Below are 17,943 nucleotides of genomic sequence, written 5' to 3' on the forward strand. Positions count from 1 at the left end.
CTGGAGGAAAATCTTGTGCTTCTGGCAAAGGGAAGGAGAAAAGTAACCAGTTGGAAGTAAACCAAACCAAAGTACAACAAGAGCATCTGAAGTAAAACTAGTATTTTGGAAACCCTGCCTCAAGAGAAATAGCTTAACAAAGTTTCATTTTTACCAGAGCTTCAATGACCTGGGGGAAGGGAAATACCAAATTCAAACCCTCTCTAGCCTTCTCAGTGTAAAGTGAGAAAGAGAAGCGCCTGTGAAGGTCTCAGGCAAAGGACACAGGCTCTCTGAAAAAACAGAGCAAATCACAGACTTACAGGATGCTTACCCCCCATACATGCATATATTACCACTATATTTACAGAGTTCCATATAATGCCATGGTATTATAATGGAGAGCATTTCAAGTCTTACTCAAGAAAAAGTCTCCATATCACCCAAAGACCACAGGAAAGACAAAAACAAGAGGATAAAAAAAAATGTAGCCTCTAGTACTACAATAAACAGTAAACAAAGCCCAAATTCTAGCCAGATAAACAGAACTATCACATACTATAAGAATTATTTAACTAATTTCTTACTACCTGGTGCATACTGGTCAGTTTTACACACACACACACACACACAAATGGAAAACATACTAAAAGTCAAACACAGTTTCAAGAAACAGAGCAACCATCAAAACCAAACTCAGATATGGCAGAGATTTGGGAATTATGGTACAGAAATATAAAATAACTATGAATAACATGCTAAGAGTTCTAATGGAAAAAATGGGACAAGATGCAAGAACAGAATGGATAATGCAGTGAGAAAGATGGAAACTCTAACAATCATAAGGAAATGCTAGATATCAAAATCACTTTAACCAAAATGAAGAATGCCTTTGATGAGCCCATCAGTGGGCTGGAGGAAAGAATCAAATAGACTGAAGCTTGAAAATACATCAGTAGAAATTTCTCAAAAAAATAATTAAAAAAAAAAAACGAGAAAAGAATATCCAAGAACTGTGGAATAATAACATAAGTTGTATAATATACAAAATGGTAATGCCAGAAGGAGAAGAAGAGAAAAAGGAAAAAGTGCTTAACATCACCAATAATCAGGGAAATGCAAATGAAAACCACAATGGGATATCATCTCATGCCTGTCACGATGGCTACTGTCAAAATGATGAGATAATGTACTGGTGAGGGTGTGGAGAAACTAGAACCCTTGTATACTGTTAGTAGGAATGTACATTGGTACAACAATTGTGGAAAACAGTATGGAAGTTACTAAAGAAATTAAAAACAGAACTACCATTTGACCAAGCAATCCCTCTTCTGACTACACATCCAAAAGAAATGAAACCACAACCTCATACATATATCTGTGCTCCCATGTTTACTGCAGCATTATTCATAACAGCCAAGATATGGAAATAACCTAAGTGTTCAATGATGGATGACTGAATAAATATAAATAAATAAATGCATTATACACACACACACACAACACACAGAGGAATATTATTCAGCCTTAAAAAAGGAGATCCTGCCATTTGCAACAATACAGATGAACCTAAAGGACATATGTTAAGTGAAATAATATAGGCTCAGAAAGAAAAATACAGAATGATCTCACTTTAAGAAAAAAAAAAACACTAAATACATAAAATCAGGAAGTAGAATGGTGATTACCCAGGGGCAGGGCAGGGGTCGTGGTAATGAGATGTGAATCAAAGTGAACAAAGTTGTAGTTAAGAAGGATGAATAAATCTAGAGATCTGATGTTCTGATGTACCACATGAGGACTCTAGTTAATAATACTGTATTATATGCTAAAAACTTGCAAGAAGAGTCATTTTACATGCTCTTACCATGAGTTGGAGACGGAAAGAAAGATAATGATGTGAGATAATAGATATGCTAGTTTGCTTGACTTGCAGTAATTATTTTAATGTGTACATATGTGTGTGTATAAACATGTTGTACATCTTAAATTTATACAATTAAAAATTGTTTTAAAAAGTCAATTGCTTTCCTATGTACTTGTAATAAACAACTATAGTTTGAAAACAATGTAATGCCACTACACTAACAAAAATGAAATATATAACAAAATAAGTACAAAGTCTGTATGAGGAGAACTGTAAAACTCTGATAAAAAATCAAAGATCTAAGTAAATAAAAAGATATTCCATGTTCATAGATAGGAAGATCCACTATTGTTACAATGTCAGTTCTTGCCAACTTGATATATACTTTAAACTCAATGACACTCAAAATATCAGTAAAATATTTTGTGCTTATCTACAAACTGCTTCTAAAATTTATGTGAAAAGGCAAAAGACCTAGAACAGCCAACACATTACTAAAGGCAAGAAATACAGAGGACCGACATTACCCAACTTCAGGACTTACTATAAAACTACGGAAGTCAAGATGGTGTAGTACTGATGAAAGAACAGAGACCAATATAAGTGAACAGAAATCTCAGAAATATACCCATGTTAATATACTCAATTGATCATTCACAAAGGAAAAGACAGCAATTCAAGAGAGAAAATATAGTCATTTAAAAAATGATGCTTGACCAACTGGATATCCACATGCAAATAAGTCTAGACTTATACATTTAACCAAAATTAACTTCATAATATAATCACAGAGATATCTGTAAAATACACAGAATTGGAAAGCTGGAAACAAAGAAGAAAATCAAAGTGACCTTGGGTTTGTTAATGACTTTTTACATACAACTATGCATGTAAAAATGTGTGTGTCTATACTTTGCTCAACTTTTCTGTAAAGTAAAAACTGCTCTAAAAATAGTCAATTAATGTAAAAAAAACCCACACAATATAGAAAATGTGTAGCAAAAAGGCAAAAGTAAGTCCTCGCTTATCAGTAATAATTTTAAATGTAAGTGGCTTAATTTAAAGGCACCAATTAAAAGGCAGAAGTGGACATAATGGATAAAAATGCAGGATCTAACTATTGTCTACAAAAGATTCACTTTAGGTGCAAAAACAACAACAAAAAAACATGGATTAAAAGTAAATGGATGAAAAAAAGATATTTTGTGCAAACAGTCATCAAATCTAGATAAAATAGACAAATTGCTGGAAACACACTACTACCAAAACTAACTCAAGAAGAAACAAAAAATATAAACAGATCTATATACAAACATCAGATAAAATAAACTTTAAGTCAAAAATTGTTACAAGATGCAAAGAAATGCACTATATTTTGATAAAAGGGCCAATGTATTAAAGAACATATAACATTTATAAGTATATAGGCCTCTAACAACAGAGTCCCAAATTATAAAAAGCAAAAATTGACAGAACAGAAGGGAAAAGTAGATAGTAATAGTGGAACACATCAATACCGTACCTTCAATAATGAATATAAAAGTTAGACAGAAGATCAATAAGCAGATAGAGTACTTGAACAACACTAGATCTATACAATATGCACAGAAGCCTCCACCCAACAACAGGAGAATACACATACTTCACAAGTACACATGAAACATTCCTCCAGGTAGACCATATGTGTAACCACAAAAGAGTCTCAGTAAGTATAAGAAGATGAGGCTGGGCGCGGTGGCTCAAGCCTGTAATCCCAGCACTTTGGGAGGCCGAGGCGGGCGGATCACGAGGTCAGGAGATCGAGACCATCCTGGCTAACACAGTGAAACCCCGTCTCTACTAAAAAAATACAAAAAAACTAGCCGGGCGAGGTGGCGGGCGCCTGTAGTCCCAGCTACTCGGGAGGCTGAGGCAGGAGAATGGCGTAAACCCAGGAGGTGGAGTTTGCAGTGAGCTGAGATCCGGCCACTGCACTCCAGCCTGGGCGACAGAGCGAGACTCCGTCTCAAAAAAAAAAAAAAAAAGAAGATGAAAATGATATAAAGTAGCTTCTGTAATCTGAGAAACAAAAATAGATGCCCCTTTATCAACTAAGATGGACCCCAAGGTTAAGGAAACAAAAATTAGCTATGAGCTAAAGGTTCAGGGCTCAGCTGGCATGTCAATTCCCTAAATTTCTATGGCTACAAAACACACACACACACACACACACACACATGCACGCAAACACACCTTGCTAAACTCTTTAACAACAGGAGCTATCAGACAAATTGCCAGACTCCCTTCCTAACTCTGATTTACAACTGAGACCACTAAAATTCTGACTGGACAGAGAATCTGCCTTACAAGTACTCCTTCCTGAAAGGCAACTGCAGGCCTTAAGCCAGTTTCAGCAAGCTAATAGAGACTGCACAAATTCTCTGTGTTTTATAGTCAGCCTTGCAATAGACAGAGCCAAATTCTACCTTGTTTTAATGCTAAAACCCACCCCAAAGTGAACATGGAATGTAAGTTACATACATGTCTACCCATTGTACATGTGTTCAACCCCCCTCATAAATATGTATAGCTTTACCCAAAACAAGCTGAATATATAAGACCCTATTGTCAATACAGACCCTTTCCCTTTGGAAGAGAGAGTGCCTTCAGTCCACACCAAAGATCATATCTTCCCAAACTGCAAGTTGATGTCACAATAAATCTCTTCTTTCTACTATTTAGCCATCCTGGTGGTCATTTGGACTAGACTTCTATCCCACAAAAGAAAGAAATCAGAAAGCCTTAACAGAAGGACATCTAGAATGTATACGAACATGTGGAAATTGAACACCATACTCCTAAACAACAAACAAGTCAAAACAAAGTATAAGGGAAGTTAGAAAATACTTGCAGATGAATGAAAATGAAAATACAACTTACCAAAAAGTATGGGTTGCAGTTAAAGCAGTACTCAGAAGGAAATGTATGGGTGTAAACACCTGTACTTAACAAGAAGAAAGATTTCAAATCAATTACTTAATGTCACACCTTAAGAAACTAGAAGAAGAAAAATGAATTAAACTCAGAGCTATCAAAAAGAAGGAAATAATAAAGAGTAGAAAATATATAAACTAGAGAAGAGAAAAAGCAATAAAGAAAAAATGGTTTTTGGAAAAAATGCAAGGCTAAAATTGACAAACATTCACATAGAGAAATCAAAGTAGAGACATTACTACCTACCTTTCAGAAATAAAAAGGATAACAAGAGAATACTATAAACCATTGTAGGCTAATAAATTAGGTAACCTAAATGAAATAAATTGCTAGAAACACACGAACTACCAAAACTGACTCAAGAATAAACAGAAAATATGAATAGGTCTATAACTAAGTAAGGAGTTTGAATCAGTAATCAAAAACCTGCCAACAAAGAAAAACCCAGAATCCAAAAGCTTCAGTAATGAATTCTATCAGTTAAAGAAGAATTAAATAAAATTCATCTCACTTTCTTCCAAAAGGACAGAAGAGGAGGTAACATTTCCTAACTCATATCATGAAGCTAGCATTACCCTGACACCAATGCCAGAAAATTATATGATTACAGGCCAATATCCATTATGAATGCAAAATTCTTAATAAAAAAAATAGCAAACCAATTCCAGTAGTATGGTAAAGAATACAGCATGACCTTTACAGGGTATAATCCTGTAAATTATTATACCTATATATTATACCTATACAGGGTATAATCCAGGAATGCAAAGGTTGTTGAAAATATAACAATAAAAATAGAGTACACTGCATTAATAGAAGGCAGGGTGAAAAATAAAAATATACATGATAGTCTCATTTCATACAAAAGTAGTATTTAACAAAATACAAAATCCTTTCATTATAAACCCACAGCAAATATCATACTCAACAGTGAAAGACTGAAAGCTTTCCTCCTAAGATCAAGAACAAGACAAAGATGCCAATTTTGCCACTTCTACTAAACATTGTGCTAGAAGTTCAAACAAGAGCAATTTTGCAAGAAAATGGTGTAAAAGGTATCCAGGGTGGAAAGGGAGAAGTAAAACTATTGCTATCCACAGACAACATGATCTTCTATACAAAAACTACTAAAGATTTCACAAAAACAAAACAAAACCAAAAACACTATTAGAGCTAACAATGGAATTCAACCAAGGATGCAGAATCCATTTTTTAAAAAACCTAGTGTATTTCTATACACTAGTAATGAACAAAGTATAAAGGGAATTAAGAAGATTCTACTTATAATAGCATCAGTAATAATAAAATACTTAGAAATACATTTATCAAGAGTTACAGCACTATACTTATACACTGAAAACTGTAAAATGCTACTGAAAGAAATTAAACGAGTTCTAAATAAATGCAAAGCTACCTGTGTTCGCAGATTAAAAGACTTAATATTGTTAAGGTGGCTATAATATCCAAAGCTATGTCCAGATCCAATGCAATCCCTATCAAAACCCCAATGGTGATTTTTGTCAGAAATGGAGAAGGAGATGCTAAAAATCCTATGGAATTAAAAATAATCTCAAATTACCAAAACAATGTTAAAAAGGAAGAACAAAATTGGAGGACTCTCACTTCTCAATTTCCAAAGTGCCACAAATCAAACAGTAATCAAAATGGTATACTGACATAAGAACAGAAATGCAGAACAATGCAATAGAATTGAGAGTCCAGAGATAAGCCCACATATTTATGGTTAACTGACTTTCAACAAGGGTGCCAAGACGATTCAATGTAGAAAAGAATGGTCTCTTCCAACAAATGTTCTTGGGCAACCAGATAGCCACATGCAAAATATGAAGTATAAGGCTGAACCCATACCTCATACTATATACACAACTAGCTCAAAATGAATCTTAGACCTAGGTGTAATAGCTAAAACTACAGAAGGAGTAAATCTTGATGACCTCAGATTTGGCAACATATTCTTAGAAATGCCACCCAAAGTACAAGAAACACAAGGAAAAATCAGGTAAATTGGACATCATCAAAATTAAAATCAATTGGGTATCAAAGGACATTATTAAGAAAGTAAGAAAACAACCCATAAAATGGAAGAAATATTTGCATATCACATATTAATAAGAATACAGTATTCAGAATATATAAAGAACTCTTACAACAACACCAAAAAGACACACAACCTAATTTTAAATTGAGCAGAGGACTTGAATAAACATTTCTCCAAAGAAGATACACAAATGACCAATAAGCACATGAAAAGATGCTCAACAACATTTGCCTTTGGAGAAATGCAAATCAAGTCCCATAATGCTTCATTTCTATTGGATATCATCTCTTTTATGAGTTCCAGTACATTTTCAGCCTTTTTTTTTTTTTTTTTTTAAACAGTCTCACTCTGTCAGCCAGGCTGCAGTGCAGTGGCATGATCTCGGCTTACTGCAACCTCAGCTTCCTGGGTTCAAGTGATTATCCTGCCTCAGCCTCCCAAGCCACTGGGACCACAGGCCCACGCCACCATGCCCAGCTAATTTTTGTATTTTTAGTAGAGGCAGGTTTCCCCGTGTTGGCCAGGCTGGTCCCAAACTCCTGACCTCAAGTGATCCACCTGCCTCAGCCTCCCAAAGTGCTGAACCTGAAGAGAGCCACACTTTCAGGTTTTCTAAGAACTGATCTACCTATTAAACAGACCCAGGGGTTGGAGAAAAACTCTCAATGTATTTCTGGAGAAGAGGAGAGAGAGGGGAGGGCAGGGAAGGGAAAAGGAGTAGCGAGGGGAAGGGAGGGCCGAGGAGAAGGAAAGAGAGGAGAAGAGAAGGAAAGACAGGAGAAAAGTAAGGAAGATAAAAGACAGAAAATAAGGCTGAACTTCTCTTGTTTTTTCCACTTAAAGCTTCATGCCTCTCAACTGTGTTTCTAAAACTTCAATCCTAGATGGCCAAAAAAGAAACAGAAGGGAAAGTCAGGGAAATGGTTAAATACAATCCAACTCTGATAGCAGATAAATAATGATTTAAAAAAACACACACACACTAAAAAAGGAGGAAGGAAACTAGCAAGCAATAACATTTGTGATGAAAGGGGAGGGGTGCCCTACTGTCACTGGGACCTCTTAAAAACACATAGGTGGGTATTCCTAAGTGGTCATTCATAAACCATTATAAATACAAAGATATAAGTATAAAGTCCAATTCTTTGTTTTCCAGAAAATATTGGGCCTCTACTCCACATTATTAAGAAAAGTATACTAAGCTGAATGGTACCTCTGGTCTATGATATTAACCCATCTTATAATTAGATGATTTTACAAATTAAATAATTATACCTAAATAGCATGACTTTCCTTACACTAAATTCCACTCTACAGTAATTTATCATAACAGTGTTATTGAGAGAGCAAACTTTTCATTAGTACATGAATCAGTAGAATTCTATTTGAGGGGTTAATAGCACTAAGTCAAAGTAGAGAACAAAATATATTCAGATGTATAGTGTTTATATCGTAAAAATGCTGTGAGTAATTAACAACATTTTTTAACTCTTAGTTATGTGTTCTCCATTTGCTTTTCTAATGAATTGTATAGACTTACCTGAAAATGTAAAGAACAATTCATTTTGCAAACCAGCTCTTTGCATTTTAACATGATGGCATTCAGACTTAAGTAAGGAAATTTCACATGAAAGGTCAAGAAGCAGTTTGCTTAAAATCTGAATAAGTTTCTTCTCAAAAGAAATATTATAAATACTATTGCAGGGAGCTGCATGATATCGAGCTGTGAACTGATAATAATAATGAGGCTCACGATAAGCTGTAAAAAATTAAGAAGAGAAAGACAAAAAAATGGTTACTTATAATTCAAACATATTGTAACTATTTAAGAAATATGATTACTTGGTATAAATTCTTGGTACATGTTTTTAGATACAATTATATTTATTTTTAGTTCACCAACACTTATCTTGTACCAACACTTATCTAAGTACCAACACTTATCTAAGTACCAAATACTATGATAGACACTTCACAAATAGTGACTCATTTGAATCTCTCAGCATCATTAAGATTTTCTACCTGTCATAAAGAAATTGAGGGAGGCAGGGATTATGTCACATGTCCAATGCCTATGCTTTCAAAACTAAGATTCTAACTTACGGAGCCTGGTCCCAGAGCCTATTCTATTAACCTTAACACTATGCTGCTCAAACTCAGGTATAACACTTCTCTAAGTTTAAATATTTATCTTGGAAGAAATTTTATTCATATAATTATGAACAATATTCAAAAATATATGTTTCTAATAGATACACAATTAGTTTTATTGAGTACAACAGCTGGAACTGAGAACACACACACACACACACACACACATATATATATATATTTTACCCATCCCAAATTCTCACCGAAATGACACAAGAAAAATAAAAATGAAAAGAAATTCACTACAATACCAAAAGTCAGAAAAGTTCATCTTCCAAAACAGGGTGGTCTGTTGCTACTTCTGTCAAACAAGGGAGACTTCCCTGCCTGTTCCTGGATTATGCTCAGGAAAAGCTTCCTGCACACACTGAAGTGCACCCAGCCATTGTTTACTTTCCTACCTACACATTTAAGCTAAAATTAAGTACACATAGTTAGCTACCCTCCATCTTTGTAGTCGGAGTAGAGACCAGACAGCTTCTAATTGCTAAGGAAACCTCTATAGGTTTCATTTCTGAACAGGAATTCTAACATGCTTTTTGTACTGATTCATCCATCAGCGTAGGTACACATTTATCATGTATACATACATATATCATGACTTATAACATCAAAGATATGTAATACATACAAATATCACATAGAATAACTGAACCTGAAGGGTCAGAGCTAGAAACTCTAGTGAGTCACAGTATGACTGGGGACAGAGAAAGAAAACTTTTTCTCTCCAGAAATCTGACCCATATGAAGGTATTTCCTGAAATAGAACTAAGTCTGAATTTAAGTCAAAATGTCCCTCAAATTCTCTGAAACACTGTATCAAAAGTATACTCTTCTGAGCCTCCAGCAGTAGACACAAACCAGCAACAATTCAGGATCAGCTTATGTGCATAAAAGAGTTAACGCTGCAGGTGGGAGGCTGCTTGCAGGATTAGCCCCTGGCTGGTAAACACTTCCCTCCACAAGACAGGAATCCTTTTCTTCAAGATAAAACTGTCTTCTTAAGCACCTGGTGCACTGAACATCTTTCTGCCTTCTGGGAGTCTGAGATTATTGGAGTTGCTAGGCAAAAGTGCCTGCAGAACTGGTCCCTAATAAACATTCTGGATGTGTTACTGCTTTATTCTGTTGCTTTTGTTTTTCCTTCAAAAGCTCTCTGCAAATCCTAAAGTGTCTTCAAGAAGATTCATGGAATAGACTTTAAATACACTTAAGTACAGTTTTCCAACATCACTGAGATAACACAATTAGACTGGTTAAGAATTTGAATAACTCCCATTTTAAAAACTAGACTCATAAAATTGCTAATCTAACATCAAGCAGAAAAAGAATTATGTGGGACTGAACTGATGCAGGACTAAAATAATTTTTAATTACTTTTTGTTGAAAACATTGCTGATTATTTTTTGTTTCTTTTTCCAGAGTCGAGAAAGCTTTTTTTTTTTTTTAAGCTACTTATAGTTTGCAGGAATTGGGTAAAGCATATTTTTGTAAGCAAAATCAAAACATTTACCTTTCTCTCTGATTTCTTCTGAATTGAGAAACTAACCATAAATATTTTTATTTTATGGCAATATAGTTATTTGCATAACATTAATAAGAATCTGTTTCCTTTCATAACAAGACACAGTTAAAAACACATATTACAAAGGCTTTGATTGGGATGTCACATTTTCAGGTATGACCAGGCTGCTTTAAGGAACTAAAGGTTAACAAGGATCCAATTAATCCCTTGGAAAAACTGGCCAAGTAAGCTATCTACATGGTTCCTTTACAGGGTTACTAGCCTTGTGGTAAGTAAAAAAAAATATCAGTTTCTGAGAGGTGCAGAATACTCTAAATACTTTGGGGACTTCAAGAAAAGAATTCACTCAAGTACTACAGGTAAAATCTGAGGGTGAGTCCATGGCTTGACTTCCTAACCTGGAGAGTATTTTAAAAGTCTTTTCCTTCTGACAAGTTTCAGCAAAGCCAACTTTAAAAGAGCCTATAATAAGGTCAATGATTATTTTTTCTACAGTTTATTTATTTAATTATTTATTTAGAAATGGAGTTTCACTCTGTTGCCCAGGCTAGGGTGCAGCAGCGCAATCTCTGCTCACTGCAGCCTCTGCCTCCCAAGTTCAAGCGATACTCCCACCTCAGCTGCCCAAGTAGCTGGGATTACAGGCGTGCACCACCATGCCCGGCTAATTTTTGTATTTTCAGTAGAGATGGGGTTTCACCATATTGGCTAGTCTGGTCTCGAACTCCTGACTTCAAGTGATCCACCTGCCTCAGCCTCCCAAAGTGCTGGGATTACAGGTGTAAGCCACTGCACCCGGCCTTGCTATAGTTTATATAACTAATCAAGCCAACTATAATGAGGCTAAAACTTATTTTACAACCAAACTGGACTCACTGTGATCTTTGGTAGAAATAAGTGACCAGAGAGAAAAAAATTATGTTTCAAGAAAAATTTAAAAACTATAGTATGCTCTTTATTAGATTCTAGCTTTGTCCATTTGCTTTTGAGGGTTTTTAAAAAATTATCTAGGCTGAGTCTTGAATTTTTAGTTTCTTCCAATATCTGACTATGACTCTCCAGACTAAAATTTCCAATATTTCTCCCACTCACTCATCTGACTCTAAATCCCTAGACATCAAAACGGCTTTTCCTAAAGTCCTGCAAGTTAACGCTAGACAACCTGATATAAACTTTGGAGAAATCACTACAACAACTTATGTATGTACAGAAAGTTCAGTGGAACCCCTGATTCAAACAACAATCTGGAAAAATCTATCAAATTGCCACTCCCTGTCCATCCCAACTGAAATGTTTTGAGTCAAAATCTAAAATATTCTCAGCTGATTGCCCTCCAAACTCAAAGACTAGTTTGCAGACTGCTCCAGATATTAACTTTTGTTTTTCTGTGTTTTCCATAAAAACATTTCCAACTAAATATCAGTGTGCCTATACCATATAGAGACTGAATTTGAAAAAAATTCACCTATAACACCACCTCCTGAAATCAGGCTCATCTGTTCAACTAAGCTAATTATTCTTAGGACGAAGAGACTCATTCAGTAAGACATGGAACCCAATTTGTTGCTTTCTACTTGTTTCAATCTATTTCTCCCCCTTTGCCAGATTAGAACCTCTAACCCAAATCTCCCCAAAGCTACCAACTTGGACTTTAATATGTAAAACTTTATAAAACTAAAGCTCTAAAAGGGGGACTGAAGAAAAACAAAGTATTTCTCCCCCAAATATTGAAGGTTGTAAGGTTAAAGATGCTGAAAATGGAGGGGACCATTCAGGCCTTAGCCTCCATTTGCCCAAGGGCAGGACACCACTCCTTCCTTACTGGAGATAACACTTGATAATCTGTCCAGAGAAAGCACCAGCAGGCACCAAAGGAATCTGGGAACAGATTTTACTATCATCCCACATTTTCTAACCTTTTAGAAGACTGGAATTGCTCTCTCCTTTGTTTTGTCACTAAATTGGATTTATGACTCTTTGTTAAAGTATTATGTAAGCAAGGCCCCTAAGGTACCAATAGGAGATAGTTTTGAATTGAGGCCTCTCCAGCATGATAGGTACAGCACATACATAAACTTCTGCCACTTTCTTCCTTGTTAACCTGGCTTTTGTTTACAGCAGTGTCTCAACTAAGAAGTTATTCAATTGCCAGTACAGTTCAAGGCCACTGCCTTGCTTTCTACTAAATAAGTGACAGTAATTTACCCACCATAAGTGCAAATATCAACACAGTAGAAATAGCAAATAAAATCTTAGTATAATTACGAAATTAGTTTTCACCTTACTGATCCCTTGAAAGTGTCTCAGGGACTCCCAGAGTTTCACAGACCATAATTTGAGAACCACTGATCTATAGTCAAAGTACTGTTAGAAATTGACAAGCACAAAAACAGGAAAACAGGCAAAATATATAAACAGAAAATCTTATATGGGAAAATGAACATATATAAATAGAAGCTCAAAGATAACAGTATTAAGGAAAATGGAAATTATAAGTGATACAGTTTTTTTACATCCACTATATAGATAAAAGAGCAATAAAACCTATTTTATTGGTGGTAAGGATACAAAGAAGTATATGTACATTATTAAAATTGAATAAAATGTAAAAATGTAAATCCTCAAAATGTTAAGGAAAGGAATAAATTAAGAACAGGAAATTATAAAACAAAAACAGGTGAATATGACCAAAAACAAGTGGGGATTATAAAAATGCAAGATCTAATATATTGGAGAATGAAAATATAGTCATCAAAATAAAAAGAAAAAATCACCAAAGTTAAAAAATAAATAACTTAAATGAAATAGATAAGCTAAACGGCAGACATAACATACCTGAGAAACATTTGGTAAATTGCATGAGAGTACCTAAAATACACCACATTTAAAGATTCTGGTATATGAAAGACAAGCTAAAGGTTTTGAATGATAAGTTAAGAAATCCTAATAAATATGTTCATTTGTTTGTTTGTTTTGAGACGGAGTCTTGCTCTGTCACCAAGGATGGAGTGCAGTGGCATGATCTCAGCTCATTGCAACCTCCACCTCCCGGGTTCAAGTGATTCTCCTGCCTAATCCTCCCGAGTACACCTGCCACTGAGCTGGCTACATTTTTTGTTTTTTTTAGTAGAGACGGGGTTTCATCATACTGGCCAGGCTGGTCTCGAACTCCTGACCTTGTGATCTGCCCTCCTCAGCCTCCGAAAGTTACAGGCATGAGCCACCACGCCTGGCCAATAAATATGTTTAATTAGCATTCCAGAAATAAAAATAATCAAAAGGAGGCTTTGAAAGAAGTCAATAAAATCCAAAACTTCAATATTATAATATGTAATCCACACTCTCTGACACACAAAAAAATCAAAATAAAAATCAACAACAAAAATCCCTCAAACATTTTAAACAAATAAAATACTAAATAACAAATGACTATAAAAGAAATAATAGTAGAGATGACTAAATATTTAGAAATGATGATAAACATATCAGTAATTGTGGGATGCAATTATAGTAATAAAAAGTAAATTTATAGTCTAACTAGATTTACCCAAAAAATAAAAAGAAAATAAATGAGCTAACTGTACAACTCAAGAGTCTACATAAAGAACAAGGTTAACACAAGAAAGCAAGTTAGGGAAAGAGAACAAGAAAAATCAAAGAAGGAATGAATCCCTGAGAAATATAAAAAAAATTATAATTCAGGTAGAAGGACAGTAAAATCCATGATACATAAGAACAACATCAAATAACGTACTAACAACAGAAAAAAGCTGTAAAAGTTAATATATAAAGAAAAAACAAATGACTACATAAAACACTATAAATATCTTCATGTCAATGAATTTGGAGAGTTGGATTAAAACTATTTCTAGGAGAAAATAAATTATTATTCATAATATGAATTATTACAATGCGTGCAAGAAGAAATAAACTGAATAAAGTAATGACTACTACTAAAAAAATAACTGTAGGAGACAGACTTCTGACTAGACAGCTGGAGGAGCTCTGCAAACTCCAACAAAGCTGCTATAAATTCTTTTTTAAAAACAACCATTAAACAGTCTTTGGAAATTTTCCTAAGGGCATAGAAAAAATAAACATTTATTCAAAGAAGTCTATCGAATGTCTGTAAAAATAGTGTAATAGTCTGTTCTCACACTGCTATAAAGAACTACTTAAGACTGAGTAATTTATTAAGAAAAGAGGTTTAACTAACAGTTCTGAAGGCTGTACAGGAAGCATGGCTGGGAAGCCTCAGGAAACTTAGAATCATGATTGAAGGTGAAGAGGAAGCAAGCAGGTCTTACCATGATGGAGCAGGAGAGAAACAGAGAGTGAAGGGAGAAGTGCTACACACTTTCAAACAACCAGATCTCATGAGAACTCACTATCACAAGCACAAGGAGGAAATCTGCCCCCATGATCTAATCACCTCCCAATAGGTCCTTCCCCCAACATTGGGGAGTACAATTAAACATGAGATTTAGGTGGGAATACAACCAAACCATATCAAACCTGCTCCCTTCCTCCCTTCCCTCAGCTCAAGGAGAGGGAGAGAGAGAGACACTCCATTCCAGATTTCTACAGCCTAACACAGGGTTCTTTCCCCACCCAAATTTCAGTTAATAGACTATCTCCCAGGAAAGGAAGGATGTCAGCATTTCTCATCTACCCCCAGCTCCGTGTTGCTGAATTTAAGTTCCAGGTGAATCTGGCTGAGAGGTGATGGCTACCTTCTTCCACCTAGTCCCAACTCCTGAGACAGAGGCTCTAAATCAGGTAGAGGAACACTAAGAATACTGAGTCCTCCATCACCCTTACCCCAATTCGTGGTGTAAGGGTTCCACATCAGGACTGTAAGCTGATGATACCTAGGGCTCCTGCTACCCCTACATCAACTGCTCAGCTCCTAAAGCAGGGTGTCACCCAGAAAGAAGCACACCACTGTCCCCAGCCTCAGCTTCAGCGCTATCACTCAGAGAATTTCCCCAGGGAAGAAGACCAGGCTGCAGAACAGAAAGCTCTGAATCTCAAAGGAACTGGTTTCACTTGCGTAAGTGTAGACAAGCTCAACTAAGACGAGATTCACAGATTCACTGGAGTTATAAGCTAAACTACAACTTGGCCAGATAGCAACACAGAGAGTCACCTGGGAGAAGCAACATATCTCAAACACTGGGATCAGAACATATCTCAAACACTGACCTAAAGAACTAATACTTCCAGAAACCTAAATTTAACTGGATCAGTAGAGCAATTTATTTCCTAGGGCACTGTTGAAAGCAATAGATCAATCACCTGAGTGAGTACGTTTCAGAAAAGAGACAGTCAGAGACGGCCCTGCCAAAACTGCTGTGGGTACACCCAAGCTGCATCTTTCAAGGACGTACATCAGAGGCTTCACCCAGCAACTTCACCTCAGAGTTGCTACAATATACAGTCATGTGCTGCATAATTATGTTTTGTCAACAACAAACTGCATATACAATCTTAGTCCCATAGATGATAATACCCTATTTTTAGTCTACCTTTATAATATTCAGATATGTTTAGATACACAAATACCACAGTATTACAACTATATACAATATTCAGTACAGTATCCTGCTGTGCAGGCTTGTAGCCTAGGAAGAAAAGGCCACACGATGTAGCCTATGTGTGTAGTAAGCTATACCATCTAGGTTTGTATAAGTAGACCCTATGACGTTCACAAAACAAAACTGCCTAATGACACATTTCTCAGAACATATCCCCATCATTAAGAAACACATAACTATATTATCTAAAATGTGAAGTTTCTGACAAAAATTTGTAACACACGTAAGGAAACAGGACATATACTGGAAAAAGGTAAGCAACAGAAACTATCTGTGACAGTGACCAGATGTGGGATTTAAAAAAATAAACACTTCAAATAATTCATTATAAATATGCTAAAAGAATTAAAGGAAACCAAAATTGAAGAAGATATGGTTATAAAATCACATCATATAGAGAATATAAATAAAGACTGAAATTACAAAAAAGAATGAAATGGAAATGCAAGAGTTGAAAAGTAAAAATACTAAGAGGGCTCAAGAGTAGATTTAAACTGGCAGGAGAAATAATTAGCAATATTTGCCACATACCTAGCTTAAAATAAATTCCAAAAGAAGTCATTCAGAATAAAAAAAATGTGATGCCAGCCAGTATCTGAATCCACACACACAAAAAAACAAAGTGCACCAATTAAGGTAATTATGTAATCAAAAAGACAGTACAACTATGCATTTCTTCTACTCTTTTCCCTTTTACTGATTTAAAAGCAATTTCACAGAAGAATTTATACATAATGTATAAACTGGGCCTATAACACATAAATATATATTTGCCAATAATAACACAAAAGAGGTGCATGACAGAAGCTGTATTGAGCTAAAAAAAAAATTCATATGGTAACTTGAATCCAGGGAACAAATGAAGAGAACCACAAATGATAAATAAGAAGGCTATATATGACAAAACCTATAAATATATACTTCCTACTCTCAGCTTATTTGAAAGATACAAAATTACATAAAATAATAACAAGGTATTGTTTAGTTTGTAACATCCAAAGGTATAATATGTGTAATATCGATACCATAAATTACAGAGAGACAGAAGTACAAAAGAGTAACATTTCTATAGCTTGCCAAAATTAAATTAGTATAAATCTAAAACTGATCCTGATAGGTTAATATGTATGTAGCAAGCTCTAGAGAAATTAATAAAGAACTGGAAATAAACAGCAAAAAGTAAAGAAATGAAAACACCACATTAGAAAATATTCATTTAATTCAACAGAATTAATGCAGAATAGAAGAATACACATGAAGGACATGGAAACAAAAAGTAAAATGACAAAGTATATCCAAGTATATCAATAATAACATTAAATGTTAACGGATTAAACAAGCCAATCAAAAAGCAGATTGTCAGACTAGATTTAAAAAGTGATATCCAACTACACTATATATGATCTACATGAGATGCACTTTAAATTCAAAGACAGAAATAGGTTGAAAGTAATAGAATGTTAAAAGATATACCACACATACTGCAATCACAAGAATACAATAGTGGTGACACAATTACCAAACAAAACAGACTTTAAGTGGCTGACAAGATGGCTGAATAGGAACAACTCTGGTCTGCAGCTCCCAGCGAGATCAACGCAGAAGGCAGGTGATTTCTGCATTTCCAACTCAGGTACCCGGCTCATCTCACTGGGACTGGTTAGACAGTGAATGCAGCCCACAGAAGGCAAGCTGAAGCAGGGTGGGGTGTCGCCTCACCCGGGAAGCACAAGGGGTCGGGGAACTCCCTCCCCAAGCCAAGGGAAAAATGAGGGACTATACCATGTGGAAC

At 35.3% G+C, this 17,943-nt stretch overlaps 1 protein-coding gene across 2 annotated transcripts in view; it reads right to left on the bottom strand.

Moving 5' to 3' along the window:
• ZPBP (zona pellucida binding protein) overlaps nucleotides 1-17,943 on the bottom strand; it is a 153,503-nt gene that overhangs the window by 83,842 nt on the left and 51,718 nt on the right. For both annotated transcript variants that reach the window (XM_023232045.2, XM_023232046.2), the window contains exon 5: nucleotides 8,419-8,637. In XM_023232045.2, the coding sequence (XP_023087813.1) occupies nucleotides 8,419-8,637 (219 nt within the window). The remainder of the gene's footprint in view (nucleotides 1-8,418; nucleotides 8,638-17,943) is intronic.

This window comes from Piliocolobus tephrosceles, chromosome 8, assembly GCF_002776525.5.
Source record: "Piliocolobus tephrosceles isolate RC106 chromosome 8, ASM277652v3, whole genome shotgun sequence".
Taxonomy (NCBI): Eukaryota; Metazoa; Chordata; class Mammalia; order Primates; family Cercopithecidae; genus Piliocolobus; species Piliocolobus tephrosceles.